General features: G+C 49.9%; 3 protein-coding genes across 4 annotated transcripts in view; 1 reads left to right on the forward strand and 2 right to left on the reverse strand.

Annotated features, from left to right (window-relative positions):
• LOC142583277 (angiotensin-converting enzyme-like) overlaps positions 1 to 18410 on the reverse strand; it is a 246195-nt gene that overhangs the window by 142572 nt on the left and 85213 nt on the right. The window lies entirely within an intron of this gene.
• The window catches only part of LOC142583278 (angiotensin-converting enzyme-like), an 80224-nt gene that overhangs the window by 11028 nt on the left and 50786 nt on the right, over positions 1 to 18410 (reverse strand). For both annotated transcript variants that reach the window (XM_075693684.1, XM_075693683.1), the window contains exons 8-11: positions 17611 to 17735; positions 15532 to 15630; positions 13968 to 14112; positions 1509 to 1607 (exon numbers count right to left, since the gene is read on the reverse strand). In XM_075693684.1, coding sequence (XP_075549799.1) covers positions 1509 to 1607; positions 13968 to 14112; positions 15532 to 15630; positions 17611 to 17735 — 468 coding nt within the window. The remainder of the gene's footprint in view (positions 1 to 1508; positions 1608 to 13967; positions 14113 to 15531; positions 15631 to 17610; positions 17736 to 18410) is intronic.
• LOC142582099 (uncharacterized) lies at positions 2413 to 6281 on the forward strand. Its single transcript, XM_075691507.1, has 3 exons — positions 2413 to 2604; positions 3727 to 3929; positions 5444 to 6281. Exons 1-3 carry the CDS (start codon positions 2413 to 2415, stop codon positions 6279 to 6281), a joined length of 1233 nt encoding a protein of 410 aa, XP_075547622.1.

Consider the following 18410-nt stretch of genomic DNA (forward strand, 5'->3'; position numbering starts at 1 on the left):
AGATAACTGGTGGTCTCCTAGTGAGTAACGAAATGGTGCCAAGGCAAGGAAGCGCATAGTTATGGGAGGCAGATGAGTAGGTGATGTGATCAGATTATGAAATTTGAAGGCGTAGAATTGGGTCAACCGATGCCAGACGGGGTTAGTTGGAAATCAAAGCTAAGGGTCTTCGGCCTGCAAGTAGACATTTCGTTTCGCAATGGGGACAAATATAACGATGATGCGGTCATGTACGCTGAGAGGAACTTTAGTATTAGACATAGCTTCGATAAGCGAAACGAGCCGCACTTTCGCACGTATAAGGGCAACAGACGAGTAGCCTGCACAATTCCTGAAATACCAACTTCGCCTACATTCACGGTTAAACGAGCACTGAGACATATTTTCCAAGCTGTAGAAACCCTACCATAAACTTAATGCGCGCAAGAAGGATGGCACTTGGCTAGTATAGAGTGTGGAAAACACTTATGGGCTATTTTACCTTGATACTGAAGTGGACCTCGGGACTCCGAACATTGTTTCATAGACATTATTGTGACGTCATAAAACAGAGTAAAATAAGATGAATTCATGCAGCAATAAGCTCAGTTATGGTTTATTTACTTATAACAAGAATAATAGACAAAGGTGATGAAGTGAATGCCTGCGTGTCTCCTGGCTGCGCACGCGGGTTACAGCGTCACTCATCAAAGGAAAGTAGCAGTCTGGTGTGTAATGACGCCTACTTCCTGTGTGAAAAAACCGAAATTGGCTTGGAGAAGCAGATATATCATACCGAGTGACTTAGGACGTTCTGAGGCATGCGCGCTTTAGCTGGTTTTGTCTTTCATTTCTTGAAGGTTTTGATCTGCTCAATGTTTTTCATTGTGAGTAATATTGAGTTTGAATAAAGTCGTAATGTCATTTGTCAATCTTTTTCCTCTCTTTTTTCTTAACTACACTCTTGTCTTGCAATAAATTGCACTTTGTGTTTATCTGTCAGGTTTTTGTATACATGTTTCTTTTTTATATAGATGTTGTGTACCGCGCCACTCGATCGTTAAAATTTCGGCACGTCTGTGTGATTTGTCTGCGTACGGCCCGCCTGCCGAATTGTAGGAGCGGACGCCTTCGCAACGCCGTACGTCCTCTACCTTCTTGATCTCTTCCGCATGTGATGAAGAGAAATGATCGTATTTCCATTTAACCCAATGAAATGACAAGTCAGAGGTGTCATGTCAGCACTCCTTTAACTTAAGAAAACAAGGACTAAGAACGAAAGAGAACACGTCATACCGACAATGTCATACTAAAAGGACACCAGAGGTTACAAGTGTCGCGTGCAGGAACCAGAGAAAACGTACAACTTCGGAAGAAGGACAGATAAACAAGCATGCGATATCACTGTTTGCAGATGAAAAAGAAAATGTCAGAGCAACGAGCGTACTCGTTGTAGAGCGACATGTGTTAGCCTGCAGACCCAACAACTACATTAGGGATTTACGTTCACTCAAGTTCTGGCGCCATACCTGATGTACGGCACGTTGGCAGATATGTGGTACTTGGACGGTGCGTCAAAGTCGTCCGTGGAGCGTGCAATACCGGGGCAGATTCCTTGGTATTTCAGTCTGTAACGGAGTCGCTTATCTTCAGTAACTGTTACTCTTTTACTGGCATTAGTACAACACGAGGCTCTCAATATAAACTGCAAATAAGCGCAACGTGAAGAGGGAAAGGCACAGTTAAATGGAAAGCAATTACAGTGAGGTTAACCAGAGAATATCTCCGATTAGCTATACCGTGTCCTGGGGAATTAGAAAAGTGCAAAAAATTAGAGATAAAATAAACTTTAAATAGATTCTAATTTAAACACGTGCGACTTCAACAAGAAAGAAATGTCAAAGCTTTGTGGACTGAAACTTTGAGGGAAAAAAAGACAAGAGAGAAAGAGATTTGCTAAGGACCGCCAATTGAATGATGGAGCGGTAAACTGTACGCGCAGGGTTATTGGGCAGGCAGAACACAGTATGCATCCCAGAGCAAACGGGCACGTGCAGCTGATGTTTTACAAGGGTCAATGCTCGTTGGTATTGCATTGCTAAAACCAAGAACGCCGAGACAACGTATCGACAAACACCGAGATAGAGCGCTGTGGTGTCCATCTCTGTGTCTCTGTTGTCATCGCGCTCTTGGTTTTAGCACGGATATCCTAGTAGAGATTAACAGGAAGAAGGAGAGTGGTTGTTGGTGTAGGGGTCGCCACCTGTGTATATAAGGTGGCGCTACAATCTGAAATGACCTTGTAATTATAAGGGGCTTCGGGGAGTGGGAATGAACATTGTTTTGGTTTCCTCCTTGCCGGTAGTCCGCCTCGTTCCTCGGCTCCTGTGCAGAACATGGTGTCAGAAGTGGGGTCCCACCGTTAACACCGACATGCCTGACACGGAATCCACCCCCGCCGAGACAACCGAAGCGAAAGTGCAGATCCTTCACGCTGGCGCATTTGGTCTGCGCCCACCGGAGAACTTCACGTTTTCAAACCCGGGAGAATGGCCAAGGTGGATTTCGACGCTCAAGGATTACGCTTTCATGGCCGGCCTCCACAGTGCCGGCGACGAGGCCCAGGTACGGACACTTCTTTACTGTATGGGACCGCAAGCCAGGACCATTCTTTCGTCCTTGGGGGTGTCAACACCGGAAACACTTTCTTTCACTGCCGTCCAAGAAAAGTTGGATTCGCACTTCGTGCATCCAGTAAATGAGATATACGAAAGTCTTCGTTTCCACCGCCGCACTCAGCAGCAAGGCGAATCTGGGGATGACTTTTTTTCGGCATTACGCAACCTGGTAAAGCAGCTATAACAGCCCACTCGTCGAGGACCGCCTTGTTCGCGACAGATTCGTCGTAGGCATACGTGACGAGAAACTGTCTGATCATTGTGCCGGTGCACAAAAATTACCGTTGAGGAAGCACTGTACCAAGCCTGCATACACGAGGGCGAAGAAAAAGAGCGGTTATCACGTGCTAGATTAACTATGGGTAAGGCTCTTGCCGAAACGCTCGGCGAAACGATACGCCCACTTCTTCGCCACGTTTCCGCAACCAGGCTGAGCACCCGGCTAGGTTATCGTGTGGCTTTTGTGGACGACAGCGTCACTCCCGAAAAGACTGCCCTGCCAAAAAGTTAGTTTGCCACTACTGTAGAAAGCTAGGACATTTTGCCGAAGTGTGCATGAAGAAGAACGCAAATGAGCGACTGGGTTCCATCGAACTTCACAACGTGGATTCACGATGAGCAAGGTACATAGACATACTAGTGAACGGGCGCCCGACCGAGTTTAAGATATACTCTGGTGCGGATCTCTGTTGTCTCACCGTCTTTCCCAGGCCGACCGCGGTTGCTGGATGATGTTGAAGTACAAGTCTTGGGCCCTGGTGAACAAAGTCTGCACGTTCTTAGTACCTTTAAAGCAACATTACAGTGGGCAGATAAGTCCACATTGCAGACTTTGTATGTGGTTGAACGTCAGCGCACTCACCTGCTTGGGCTCCCTGCAATTGAAGCACTTGGTGTTGTTCACTTCCTGGATTCTGCCGAGTGCGTTCATTCCCCCCCAGCCAAGATTTTCCAAGGATCGGGAAAATTTCGGCAAGCCGAATATCGCATTCGCGGTAAACCCGGCGCTCGTCCACTTTGCCTGAGCGCTCCAAGGCGGATTCCAATTCCTTTAAACGACGTTGTCAAGAAAGAGCTAGACGACCTGGAGTCGCAGGACGTCCTAAGGAAGGTAGCGACCCCAAGTGAATGGTGCTTCGGGCTTGTAGTCGAGCCCAAATCATCGGGCGGCTACAGAATCTGCGTCGATCTGACGAAGCTGAACGAAGTCATCGAAAGGGAGCGCTTCAACTTGCCGATGGTGGAACAGATTCTCGGCCAGTTGGGTGGAGCGTGAGTATTCTCCAATTTCGATGCGCGGTCTAGTTTCCATCAGGTGAAGCTTAGCGCCGACAGCCAGGAGCTCACGACATTTATAACACCGTTCGGCCGGTACTTTACAAGAGGCTCCTTTTTGGTATAGCCACGGCACCAGAGTATTTCCAGCAGTTAATGTCGAGGGTTCTTGAGCGCTTGCCTGAAATCGTGAACCTGATTGATGACATTCTAATCTTCGGGAAAGATCGTCAACAGCACGACGAGCGTCTGGCTGCAGTCCTAGCTCGTCTTGAGGAGGGGGGTGTCACCCTTAACGAAAAGAAGTGTGCGTTTCGGGTCAGTTCGGTCAAGTTCCTTGGAGTAGTGATTGGGGCGGACGAGATCTCACCAGAGCCGGACAAGGTGAAGGCTGTCAGAGATCTGCCGCCACCGACCGACGTCAATGGAGTACGACGATTGCTGGGAATGACCAATCACGTCGCACGGTTCATACCTCACTTATCCGACGTTACGGAGCCCATTCATTCCCTCCTAAACAAGAACAGCACCTGAATTTGGGGTCCCAGTCAAGAAAAGGCCACACGCCTCAAGTTGCTGTTGCGCTTCGACACGTGCATGGTAAAATAAGATTCTTCCTACCACACTGTAGTATCCGCGGATGCCAGCTCCTACGATCTGGGAGCTGTACTGCTACAGGACCAGCCTGAAGGTACTCGACGGGTCGTAGCGTGTGCTTCAAGGGCTCCTACTCCGACGGAAGCACGTTATAGTCAAACAGAAAAAGAAGGTCTCGCGGTGACTTGGGCCATTTCATGGTACGACAAGTTCCTTTGCGGCCTAAGCTTCGAGGTAGAGACAGATCACCTTCCTTTAGTCACCCTTCTGGGTAACAAGGACCTAGAACTGGTGCCGCTTCGCATACAACGATTGAGGATAAAATTGATGCGATATCAATACGTGGTGAAATATGTGTCTGGAAAGCACTTGGCTACGGCGGACACTTTGTCACGAGCTCCCTCTGATTTGCCAGCTACTCGCATTGTAGACACCCTGGAGTTGTTCGTCAGTGAAGTGTTCAAGGAATTACCGCCTCTTGTATCAAGACGGCTAGAAGATGTCCGCATACACCAAGCCCAATATGGAATCTGCCCGGCAGTCATGAAGTAGTGCACGAAAGGATGGCCAGACAAAAACAAGGTGCCGCTGCAGATCGCTCCATTTTGGAAGGAGAGAGACGGATTGAGCATATACGACGGCATCCTTCTGCTGGACCGACGACTTGTCATTCCTTCAGCCTTGCATCAGGACATTCTCGCCCTATTACACGAAGGGCACCAGGGAGTGCGCCGCTGCCCAGAACGGTCCAGTGAGTCTGTTTGGTGGCCTAACTGTAACATGCATGTTGAGCATATAGTGAGCCAATGTGCCGTATGCGTCGGAACTCGAGTTCAGCGTTCTGAGCTTATGTTGTCCACGGTGACACCCGACAGACCATAGCAGCACCTTGGCATCGATCTTTTTCAACTTAGAGGGTGCGATTACGTCCTGATTGTTGATTATTATTCCAGGTTTCCTGAAGTAGTCTCCGTCGGGTACACCATGGCACCAGCAGTCATCTTGGCGATCAAGAGCTGTATTGCCCATTTTGGCATACCAGACATCGTCCGGATCGGCAACGGACCACAGTTTGTGTCCAACGAGTTCGCCGAGTTTGCGCGGTCATACGGCTTCCGTCTCGAGACCAGCAGCCCGAGGTACCCCCAGAGCAATGGAGAGGCAGAGCGCATGGTGCGCACAGTGAAAGACTTGCTCTTCAAAGGTCCTGATCGCTACCTTGCCTTACTGTCGTACCGTGACACGCCCGGCCCCAGCGGCATTTTCCCGGCTCAAGCCCTGATGGGAAGGAAATTACAAACTCGTCTCCTGAAATTACCGGAACAACTACTGCCGTCGTTACTATGCCACACAAGTTTCATGGAAAAGGACTCGTGGAACAAAGCACGGCAAGCGATGACCTACAATCGCCGTCATGTTTCAAGCCAATTGGCCCCTCTGAGTCCTAGAGGCTATGTATGGGTCACTGACGCACGCTGCAATGGTGAAGTACTCTCGCAGGCCCAGCGTCCGCGGTCCTACTTTGTTCAGACCCCCAGAGGCGTCCTTCAGCGTATTCGTCGACACCTGGTACTTCACTCATCGGAAGCGACCCCAGCTCAACTGGCAGCTTCTTCGCCTGTCCCTCCCGAGGTCATGCAGCCTGCAGCACCTCAAGAAGATACAACGCAGCCAGAAGTAACGCCGCAGGAAACGGTGACACAGACTCGCAGCGCTCGTATAGTGAGACCGCCGCGACGGTTGGACTTGTAAGGCCCTGTCCAATAAGAAGTGAAAAGGAGGGATGTAGAGGTCGCCACCTGTGTATGGTGGCGCTATAATCTGAAATGACCTTGTATTTATAAGGGGCTTTGGGGAATGGGAATAAACATTGTTTTGGTTTCCGCCTTGCCGGTAGTCTGCCTCGTCGCTCGGCCCCTGTGCAGAACAGTTGAGATCAAATGGCCTGCTCTGGGCATGTCACGAGACATGCGGAGCAGATAACCTTTTTGAGCTGCAAAATAGGTCCGAAGAGAAGGGTGTTGCGTACTCCGGGGTAGCGTATCATACTGTTCGCGAGTTGTAGCGACGCCTGCCTATTGAAGCTAGACCGACGTTACAATTGGGTAGCGTGGCGTTGTCGGCGGGCTGCAGGCATCCGGTAGACCTTGGCGACCAAGCAAGGGCGAGACGATTTCAAGTGCGAAACTTGCACGGTTTATTCAAAGCTTGGTGAAACTGAAGAGAAGAGAATTAAGCGATCAAAAGTACATTTCGGAGCCCCTTCAATAGGCTCTCTACAATCGTGGGAGGGATCGTGCTTCCGTCGACGTCACGTGACCGGCACAGAAAGTCTGCTGCAAGGAGGAGGCCGTCCCGCCTCCTGGAATTGTAGACGCTTGTCCGTCTTTTTTGCGGGCTGCTGGTTCGTGGAAGTTCTCCTGTAGACTTTGGCTATTCGAGGAAAGGGTCCCTCTGAAGTCGCACACACACACACACACACACACACACACGCAAAGGGGGCCTGTAAACACTGCGGGGCTTCCGCCAGACCGGCAGACACTCGAAATGGTCATGGCGAATGAGGAAGCCACGCTTCGTTTCGACAAGGCAAGGTGTGTGAAGGTCGGGTGAAAGAAATTTCGTTCTGCACGTGGTGCGGGACACCAACCGTAGCAGGAGCAGTCACGCCTCATTTCGACGAGGCATGGTGAGAGAAGGTCGTGTGAAATGCCTTTCTGCGCGTGGTGCGAGACGCCAACCCTAACAAGGGGAAACTTTGTCGAGGACGTCAGACAATTGGATTGTGTGCAAGATTAGCAAATTGCTGGCATTGTATGGAGTACGCTGAAGCAAGACAGTAGTTAATGGAGGTCATGTTGCAGTGGACATAAACACACACAATAAAATCATGACGACGGTGCAGCCATGCGTGCCGACAGGATAATTCACGTTAGGTGTGAGCAGCGACACAAAGACCAAGTCGCATTTTCACTCGTATAAGCTGGCGTGGAATACACGGTGAATCCGCGTGTGCTATCCGAAACATCGCTTTATTCACGAGGTTTTTTGGGGTGAAAAACTGCTATGGCGCGCGACACCGTACAGTGCGACGCGCGTAGTTGGAAATCTGCACCGTGTACCATACACAATCCTGCATCGACCTGGAGGGACAAAGAGCACTGTCATCTCTAACATGCGCGGTGGCAGCTCATTGGGTGTAATTTTATCACGTGATGATAACCGACAGATGAGGCAGCTGCTCACGGGCGTCATCAAGAGTTATCCACTCTCATCACCCCTCTCTCAAGCATGGATGCATTTCCGTTCCCACGCTGTTGGAGGACTACTCGTTCCTCCTTTCTATGGCTGTGTTACAGCCTCTCCGCTTTTAATGGAATAACACTTCTAACGAAGTATATTTGTTGGCCCAATGACTTCGTTATAGCAGAAGTTCACTATGGTATTGTCACCCAGCTAGTACAAGCTAAAATAGTTCACGAGCATTCGCATTGGCAAAAGAACGTTTGCCTTTAGCAATGGCTCATCCCCGGAGAGCGTGCGCTCAACCACGAACTTCCTCGCTCTCGCCTCAAGGGGTTAGTGTCATCACGTGCCAATTTATTTCTCGCAAGTTCTTCTCTCTCAAAAGCGGCCGACCCGGTCGTTTTAGGGGCAGCGGGCGAGCATTATGGGCAAAAGTGCCAACGTCAAAAGACACACAACAAAAAAAAAAAAGAAACATACAGCAATGCACACAATGCTGAAGCGGTTTGTGAGGGTTCGCTATCCCTCGCGTGCGTAGTATGGCTTCATCCACACAACGTGGACGACTTCACCACGCGGACGACGTCGGTTACAGCCAGGTTCAGAGTTTTGAGGCATCACCTCATAGTTCACATCACTGAGGTGGCGTACAACTTCATAGGGGCCGAAATAGCGGCGCAACCATTTCTCCGAAAGCCCATGGTGTCGGATATATAGGTGTCCACACACCCACACGCGGTCGCCTGGTGAGTACTGGATGTTCCATCGGGTCCAGTTGTAACGGCAGGCATCGATATTCTGTTGGGTGCGGATGCGATTCCGAGCAAGCTGGCGAGCTTCCTCGGCTTTCTCGATGACCTCTTCAGTGGTGTCATGCCTAGTGGCTCCGTGGTCTACCGGGAGCATGGCGTCTGAGGGGGTCGTAACGCGACGTTCGTAAACGAGTTCGAATGGTGTAAACGTGGTGGTCTCTTGCATAGCGGTACTGTAAGCAAACGTCACGTATGGCAAAATTTCATCCCGTGTTTTGTGTGTCACATCAATGTACATAGAGAGCATGCCGGCCGATGTTCTGTTTAGGCGCTCTGTTAAGCCGTTAGTGTTGGGATGGTAGGCTGTGGTCTTTCGGTGGTCGGTGTGCGTCAGCGTGACGACTTGTTGCAATAACTCCGTTGTGAACGCTTCACCGCGGTCAGTAATGAGTACAGCGGGTGCACCATGACGAAGCCATATGTTGAGGACGAATGAGATGGCGACTTCAGCAGCAGTTCCCTGCGGCACAGCTTTCATCTCCGCATAGCGAGTTAAATAGTCAGTTGCCACGATTATCCACTTGTTTTGCAAAGATGATGTGGGGAATGGACCAAGAAGGTCCATCTAACTTGCTGGAACGGCACCGGAGGCGGATCCAAAGGCTGAAGGAGGCCGGCAGGCTTGACGGGTGAGACTTTACGCCTCTGACAGTCACGGTACGTTCGCACATAGCGCTGAACCGACGAAAATAGGTGTGGCCAATAGTATTTCTGCCGTATGCGCGCTAATGTCCCCGCGAAGCCTAAGTGGCCGGCACAGGGATCGTCGCGACACGCCTGTAAAAATTTTCTCGCGCAGCGCCGTCGGAACGAAGAGGAGGAACGTTTCCTGGCTGTTCTCAAAATTTTTCTTGCACATGACATCGTTTCGCAGGCGGTACTACGTCAATCCTCTTGAAAGCAGGCATGGGATAACAACGATAGCTTTCTCGAGATATTTGATGACTGAAAGCAGCTCAGAGTCTGCATGTTGATAGTCAGCAAAGCGCACCACGTTAATGACACCAAGAAACGGCAAATCGAGCTCCAAGTCGGAGGCTGTCAAGGGAATAGGAGAACGTGAAAAGCAGTCAGCGTCGCTATCCTTATGGCCGGATCTGTAGACAAGTTATGTCGTATTCCTGGAGGCAGAGCCTCCAACGAGCGAGGCGACCTGAAGGGTCTCGTAGATTAGGAAGTCAGCATAGCGAGTGGTGATCACCGACCGCTCGACATGGACGGCCGTAAAAGTAGGGACGAAACTTGCTGATGGCCCACACGACTGCTAAACGCTCTTTTTCGGTGGTTGAATAATTAACCTTTGCTTTTGTGAGACTACGGCTCGCGTAAGCAATTACATGTTCTGCGCCGTCTTGCCATTGAACCAGAATGACTCCGGGTCCTACATTTCCTGCGTCTGTGTGAATTTCACTTGCCGCGGTGTCATCGAAATGCACCAGTACTGGAGCGCATTGAAGGCGTTTGCGCAATTCGGTAAAGGCCTGCTCTTGTTCTTCCATCCACGCAAAGGGCACATCTTGTCGCGTCAGCCTCTTGAGAGGTTCAGCAATCCTTGAGAAGCCTTCAACGAAACGACGGTAGTAAACGCAGAGACCCAGGAACCGCTGAACAGCCTTCTTGTCTTTAGGATGAGGAAACTCGGCAATGGCAGCGAGCTTTTTCTGGGTCTGGGCGTACATCTTGGGAGTTGACCATGTCGCCTAGAAACTTGAGTTCCTGGAAGTCAAACTTTTCAGGCTTGATGGTGAGGTTTGCCTTGCGTATTGCAGTAAGGGCGCCTCGTAGCCGTGCGAGATGTTAATCGAACTTGCTAGAAAACACAACAACGTCGTCTAGGTACGTTAGGCACGTCTGCCACTTTAGTCCAACGATTACAGTGTCCATCGTTCGTTGAAATGTAGCAGGAGCGGAACAGAGACCCAAGGGCAGGACTTTAAATTCGTATAGTCCGTCGGGGGTCACGAAGACGGTTTTTTCACGGTCGCGCTTGTCCACTTCGATTTGCCAATACTCTTGCTTTACGTCTAACGAAGTAAAGAACTGAACACAACGCTGACGGTCCAAAGCATCATCGATCCGTGGCAGGGGTTAATCGTCGCGTTTGGTGACTCGGTTGAGCCGCCCGTAGTCAATGCTGAAGCGGAATGTGTTGTTTTTCTTTTTTACCAATACGACAGGCGATGCCCACAGACTTGTCGATGGCTGGATGACGTCATCATTTAGCATTTCGTGAACTTGACGCTTAATCGCCTCCCGCTTCATAGGTGACACGCGGTACGGATGCTGACGAACAGGCCGCGCCGACTCCTCGGTAGGAAGAAGAGACAAAGGGGCGGAAAGACAGGGAGGTTAGCCAGTGTAAGTACCGGCTGGCTACCCTGTGCTGGGAAAGGGGGAAGGGAATAAAAGGAGTAAGAGGAAAGAAAAAAGTAAACCGGAAAATTCACACAGTAACGCGATACTACGCGCTACAACACTCAAAGACGGTCGCACAATTCGCATGCCTTTAAAAACTTCAGTAAAGCCCTTAAGGCCTTGAGTGCCGAAGCCCGTCTGGATCAGTGTCCTAGAGCTCTTTCCTCTGTGAAGGGGCGATTGTCCAGTTTTTCGAGCGCGGTCACGAGCACTTTTCTTGGCACTTTGTAACGGGGACAGTCACAAAGGAGGTGCTCAATCGTCTCCTCGCAGCTGCAGGTGTCGCAAGTAGGGCTGTCGGCCATTCCAATGCGGAATGATATGAGTTCGTGAATGCCACGCCGAGAACTATCCAGTGTTGCGTAACGGAGGTGCGCTGGACTTTAGAGTCCATTAAAGAACAGACAGAAAATTCTGTTACTAGGCCCAGCAGCTGATCCTTCTGTACATTTGCTAAGTCAGCATTAATGTGGACGCGGGTGCTCAGGCTGGCGTGAGTTGTTGCATCCGGTGATTTCACATGTAACGCGCCGACGTCGAAGAAGTCAGCAATGTCACTTCGGAACGCTACAGCTGTACCTTGAGGAACATGCTGATACTCATTGCTGAAGTTGGTCAGCAAAACTTGCGAGCACTTATTCTATGCTGGCCATGCTGATGTGTATTCCGAGCAGCAGTGGGATATTTGCCTCGGGAATACGCTCATAGTCGTCGAATGCGTCGCAGGTTACGAGGGTCAATACACTGCTTCTTGGCGACATCGTGATGTTCTCGTCAACAATCCTTGAGGCGTTGACATAAGTGTCGTCAGTGCTGCTCCCTGCTAAGGCCTGCGCCGTCGAAAACATTACCCGCGACTTTTGTAAGTTAATCACGACTCCATTGGCCTGCAGAATGTCCATTCCCAGAATTATCCCCCTCGAACAACTTGAGAGGTAAACGAAATCTCCGAGGTACGTAAACCCACGAATGCTCACTCGCGCGGTGCATCTTCCTACTGGGGTTAGAGCAGACGCTCTCCTGCAGTCCGAACCTGCGACCCAGTCCATTCGGTAGAAACTTTCTTCAGCCTTGCAGGCAAGGTACCACGCACATAACTGAGGTGTCCACTCCAGTGTCCATTAACGCCGTTATTTCTTAGTCGTCTACGGTGACGGGAATCTTCGACGTTACTACCTCTGGTATGGTGTTTGACTGCGTCTGTACGTCTGCGTCATTCTGTTTACATCGTTGTCGTCGTAGTGGAGGGTCTTGCGTACAATCGACATCAGTGGCCTCACCTCCGGAGGTCACTGTACTCAGGTCGCCTACCCCGGCTGACCCGCCGGGGTAGGCGAGCAGCGTCTGGGAGCACCGCGAGAGAAGGCTGGGCTTGGTGATGGTGACCTGTAACGAGCAGGAGACGACGAACTGTGCTCGGGCCATCGCTGATCAACACTGTGACAATTCTCGACGTTACTCTATTTCTGGCGGCCGCTCACCAGGTCGTGGACGAGGTGCATTCGGCGAAAATTCACTGAGCCCCACATGACGATAAGTACACATTCTGTTGATGTTCCCGGCTTTGACACCATCAAAACAAAGGGGCTTGTAGCCTGTGGTGCTCCAGACGCCGCTCTTCCTAGTTCTTGCTTCGGTGATGTGCGATGGGCTGCGAGGCCTGAAGCTTACGTCCATTTGTCGAGTGGGGTGTACCACGCTGTACGCACTTGAGGGTGGTGGACGGCGTACTGCTTCAGCGTAATCCATTTCAGCACGCAGTCCCTGCTGCGGTGCCTCGTGCTATCCAGGAACATGGACGGCCTATCGTACCTCGGCGCGCACTATTTCTGCAGTGGAAAGTGGTCCCATAGGGGCAGCGGTCGTCTGCAGTTCCTCCTTGATGACAGCCCTGATGAGTTCTCGCAAGGCGCCGATGTCGTTAACGAGGGTAACGGTAGAGAGCTCATTTAAATCATGGCGTAGTGGTTGTATGGCCTGGCCCACTGTTGAAGAGCCTTTTCCATGGTAGTGGCTTCGTCAAGGAATTCTGCAAGTGTCGTCGGCGGGATTCGAATGAGGCCAGCAAAGATTTCCTCTATGACGACACGCATTAGGTGGCGCACCTTCTTTGTTTCAGTCATAGAAGAGTCCGCACGTCTGAAGAGCCGATTCATGTCTTCTACGTACGCCGTCACTCGGTCATTCGGGCCTTGAATTCTCGCCTCAATTGCTAACTCCGCCCTCTCCTTCCTGTCCGCCCTGGCGAAGGCATTGAAGAACTGCCGACGAAATTCTTCCACTTACGTCAATGTCGCCTCGTGGTTCTCAAACCATGTTTTCGCGGAATGTTCGAGAGCGAAGCACACGTAGCATAGCTTACGCTCGTGGTTCCAGTCGTTCAGGTTGGAAACCTGGTCAAAATGGTCAAGCCAGTCGTCGGAGTTCTCTGAAGCACTTCCGTGGAACATATTCGGCGTCTGGGTGTGATTGACGACCCCGTGCAATGCTGCAGTAGCGGCAGAAGGTGATTGGTTCGTCATTCTAGTTCGTTCGGGTAGCAGACCGTGCTGTGGCTGGAGTCCCTGGAGACGTCGGCTGGCACCTACGTGCACAGGGGCAAGCTCGGCCGAACTACTCGCCGGGCTTAGGTCTGGGGTATGCTCCGGCGATCTTAATATCTACGTACTCAGCCCCTCCACCAGAAATGTCACCCAGCTAGTACAAGCTAAAATAATTCACCAGCAACAGATTGACAAAAAAAGTCTGCCTTTGGCAATGGCTGATCCCCGGAGAGCGCGCGCGTAACCGCGAACTTCCTCGTTCTCGCCTCTAGGGGCCAGTGTCATCACGTGCGAACTTATTTCGCGTCAGTATTCATTTATGCCCTCTGGTACCAGGCCTGTTTAATTTAAATACACAGCCCGGAATACACAGCCCGAACTGGCACGGCCGGCAACATGCTGAAAAGAAGTAAAATTCTCACAGTAGTTCCCACCAAGCGTTGTTGTACTCCTCGGATTTGTACATGCCTCGGAACACGTTCCAACGCCACAGGTCGTAAACGTAGGCCGAAGGAAGCAAGGCCACTTTGTACAAGGCAGTGCTGTACAGGTAGTTCAGTCCAATTTCTGCGGAGACGCGCGGTACACCCTGCTTACTTCATATATAGCAGACATATCCTGCCGTCCAAGTATGCCAGCGCCACATGTACTAAAAATAATGGGCATTTATCGCCTTAACGTGACTATACACATTGCTTGCTAATGTGCTCCCAAACGTCCAAATTTATCTTCAGTCCACACATTGATAATAATGCGACCGTCCTCCGAGGGAAAAAAATGGACATGCATGAAAGTTCGTTGTGCCTTCGTAGCAGTGGGGGATGACAATAATCGATCCGTAAAATGTGGGAACTTTTAGATATAAATAAGTAAATACAGTAAATAAGTTAATTTTCAGGTTTTACGTGCCAAAACCACAATGAGATTATAGGGCACGCCGTAAAGAGGTGGACTCCGGATTAATTTTGGCCACCTGTGCTTCCTTAAGGTGCACCTAAATCTGACTACACACCAGCATAAACTTGTGCTGGCTATACGAGCTACAGAGCCTGCTGAGTACTACACTAGCGGGCGCGTGTATTTCTTGAAGCTTGCTCTCCTCCTACCTCCCCGTGTTACTTACAATAAGTCGATCAGTCGATTGCTGCCCATAGACATACTGCGTATTGCCACGCGTCGTACTTTCTGCCGGTGTCCCCTTTCACTGGATTAGCACTGTTACCTAGTTATCGCTCGCTACGAAGCGCGCTTGCGTTACCCAAAATCATTGTACAACGCCTCTCTTTGCGGGCGATTTTACACCGACTGGACTCCCGACCGTTCACCTAGTCAAAGATACTCGGACCGTAGCCACACCAGTCGCTGGCACGAAAAGCGATTCGTGCACTAGTGCAATAATCGAAGTGCACCTCCTTAAGAGGCCGTTTATAGTGTCCCTATGTATAGTGTCCCTCCCACACGCACTCAGGGCTTACTCTCTCCTTTTTTTCCTCTTTCTATTCCCCTTTCCCCCACCCCCAGTGTAGGGGAGCAAACCGGCTACTCTTCTGGTTGACTTCCCTGCCTTTCCTGTCCTTGCTTTCTCTCTCTCTCTTTACTCAACGTTGTCGACAGGCCTGCAGCGAACAAGGCGTTTCTGATCATATTCACGCGCGTCACAAATATTGTCGTACATTCTCGAAGGTACGCGAGAGCCATCAATCACTATGGAATGTACGCTGATATACGTATAAATAGAGAAAGGGTTTCACCCCTGCGTTCAGATTTGACGACTGACGACTGTGATTTGAGCATTGCTTCTCTTTCGGGGCCCAAGTTTTCCCAATAAAGTGGTCTATGCTTAACCCAGATTTTAACCCAGAAAATAATATATTCGATGAAATGCCAACACCGTACAATATGCCAATAGGAAAATTTGCTGCCTTTGTCTCCTTGTGAAGGACACCAGCGCCAATGAAGTCCCGTTATACTCTCGGATATATATACCTTCGTCTTCGACGTCGACGTTCGCAAGCCCGACAACCTTGAGGTGTGCCGGGGTCGCCACAGAGAGTGCAATAGTGTCACCGATCGCCTCGTGGAAACCTGTAAACAACGAGCCAATATAAGCACAGTAAACCCAGTTTTGCAATCAGTATGAGCACAGTGCGATATTTTTCAAAGTGCACATTTTGTGATATTAGAGGTAACTGGTGTTCTTTACATTAAATGCTAATACCTGCTATAGCTTGGGTGCTTTGGAATATTCTTCTCGACTCCATCTCATACGGCGCTTTCCCAGACAACCCTCAGTGCATTGCAGGAAAGTACCCTGACATGCTTCATATACTCTCTGACTGCGCCCCGCCGCACGCACCTACCCCCCCCCCCCCCCAAACATTGACGTCACTTTAGCCCCCAAAGGCCGAGCCGTAATCTGAGGCCATCGCACCGCAATGTCAATTCGAAGGTACATGGCGTGATTATTACCAGCCACGTCGTAGTAATGGATTGCGGATTATTTCAAGTCCACCTCGGGTTCTTTAACGTGCACCTAAATCTGTAGGTACACGAACGTTTCTTGCATTTCGCCTGCATCGAAATGTGGCTGCAGCGGTCGGGATCAAACCTGCGACTTCGATATCAGCAACGCAGCTCCATAGCTTCTAAGCTGCCGCGGCTAAAGTCGGACTAAAGGTCGACAAGTCGGACAAGTCGGATCGACAGACGCGAGCGTGGTAACTGGGGCGCTAAGTACCGTCTTCATAGCATGCGTAACATAATGTCTGACGCTGAAGTTACGGGCATATTCCGCATTTAAATTTTGATAATATCGATGCTACCTTGACACCTAATCAGCGAAATTACCGAAACATCCAAGCCAGAAAGGCTTTTAAAGGTTGTTACCGTTATTTAGGGCAGTGAATACAGGCTACCTTTCAAATGTGAAACTCTACATATCATGCCAGTTTCCCTGTTCAGACTGTATAACGGGTGATTCGATTCAATATATTAAACGGCCTGGAGCTCCATCGGCGATATCATTTTAGTTAAGGGCCATTGCCTTCGTAAGATTTTGGAGACCCCCCTAGCACGTTGCAGGGAAGACGCTGCCCTCGTAACCACCACGCAGTTTTCAATTATGCTAGCTCATCAATATTCGTTTTAGTACGCACTTGTTCGCGAAGTCCAAGCCACCGCCGCAACCCCCCCCCCCTTCCATCTGGGGCTCCCTACGCGGTTTCTTTGGGACTGAGCCGCGATGGTCAGTTGCCCTTGCGCCCGGTCGCGAAATGCGCAGTTGCTGCCGGAGCACAACGTCGCCCCCCTCCCCCTCCTCCGTCCCTCTCATCTCCCACGGCTTCTCGCGCGACGGAACACGGCGCATTTGCTCTCCGCTTTCTTCGTTCACGCGCGAGATTGAGCCGCGATCGTTGTCTTCCCTCGTGTGCTTTGACTCGCACACACAGCATACGACGCGGGTGACGGTGTTACCGCCCTTGGACTTTATTCGGAACGTCACGGCGACGGCGACGGCAAGAATGCGCTTGGAGTGTCCATATAATTGATATCGCAATAAAGATACAGTACACACAAACACATTTGCACAGACACATGCGCAATATTCATCTAAATCTACAAATGAAGCCAAATTATTTACGTTGCTGTCGACGCAGGTACCGTAAGGCAGTCTAATAAGTCCATCTGCTTCACACTACATTACTATGGTGTAAATGCATTGTCACACAATAAACACGTGCTTGACATCAACGAATGGCGCAGTGGACTAGTGATTATTAATATGTCAGATTTGTGTACTACACAGCCGGTGTATTACAGTTAACATAGTAGTAGCTACAATGGAAATTGATGTTTTCTTTTTCGCCTGGTTCGGTTCCCGCAAATCACATGTCATGTTGACTCGCTGAGTGCCTGGCTGTTCGTGTAAATTCTCGCATAGACTTCTACCGAGTGGACTATTGTGCTTACGTGATCTATTTTTTTCCTAGTGACAATTTCAGTTTGCATGCGAGTATTCAATTCTTTTTTGAAAGAACTGCGGTACGAGAAAAGATGAATAGTCACCTGGGTTGGCACCATCCCTGAAGTATATGGGTTGCTCTGCGTACTTGAGGTAGTACTCCACGTGACCCATTTCATGATGAATAATTAGCAGGTCCTTCATGTTAACTTCCACGCATTGCTTGATTCTGCAAATGAATTTATTCACTTTATGAGAAAACAGCGAGAAGCCTTCAATGTCGCAACTTTCGGCGCTATTTAGTCGTTGAAAAAGAGTTGGTAAATACGCCGTAACGTTATCGTTTGCTCTCTCTCTCTCTCTCTCTCTCGGTTTTCTGTTAATCGTACGGTCCAGTTAAGTGAAACTACCCAGTTCTACCTGCGTCTGTTATTCTGCATGCCGTCGCTCTTATAACCGTATATGACGTTGTAACTGTATGTAACTCTCACAGTGTAAATAACGTGTATAGTCTTTTAACGTCGCTCTGTGTGACGTCGCTATTTTTACGACACGCCATTTCTTTGATCATGTCGAATTAGCCGTCCTGCGCCCCTTTCCTGACCACAAAATTGTTGACACTTGCGTCAAAAGGCGCAATACACAAAATTCCGCATTCGTTCAAAACCGTTCCGGTATGATCGTCTCACTTGGTGTCCTTGAGATGACAGTCGCAAGAAGCGATTGTTCGTATACCGTCGCGCGATGTTTCATCCCTCTCTGCTAACTATCGCCCTGTAATGACGTGTTGCGATGACGTATATGCCATGATTTTTGTATACTCACGCGTGACTTGGTGATTGTGTTATGAAGAAACGAGAGAGAGAGAGAAAGTAAGGACAGGAAAGGCAGGGAGGTCAAGCAG

The sequence above is a fragment of the Dermacentor variabilis genome, chromosome 5 (assembly GCF_050947875.1).
Source record: "Dermacentor variabilis isolate Ectoservices chromosome 5, ASM5094787v1, whole genome shotgun sequence".
NCBI lineage: Eukaryota > Metazoa > Arthropoda > Arachnida > Ixodida > Ixodidae > Dermacentor > Dermacentor variabilis.

Bases quoted from the DNA above. Each gene is read 5' to 3' on its own strand.
- LOC142582099 (XM_075691507.1), top strand. From the start codon at position 2,413: ATGCCTGACACGGAATCCACCCCCGCCGAGACAACCGAAGCGAAAGTG. The intron at 2,605-3,726 runs GTACGGACACTT...GACGTTGTCAAG, and splicing joins GTGCCGGCGACGAGGCCCAG to AAAGAGCTAGACGACCTGGA. The intron at 3,930-5,443 runs GTGAGTATTCTC...TTTTCAACTTAG, and splicing joins CTCGGCCAGTTGGGTGGAGC to AGGGTGCGATTACGTCCTGA.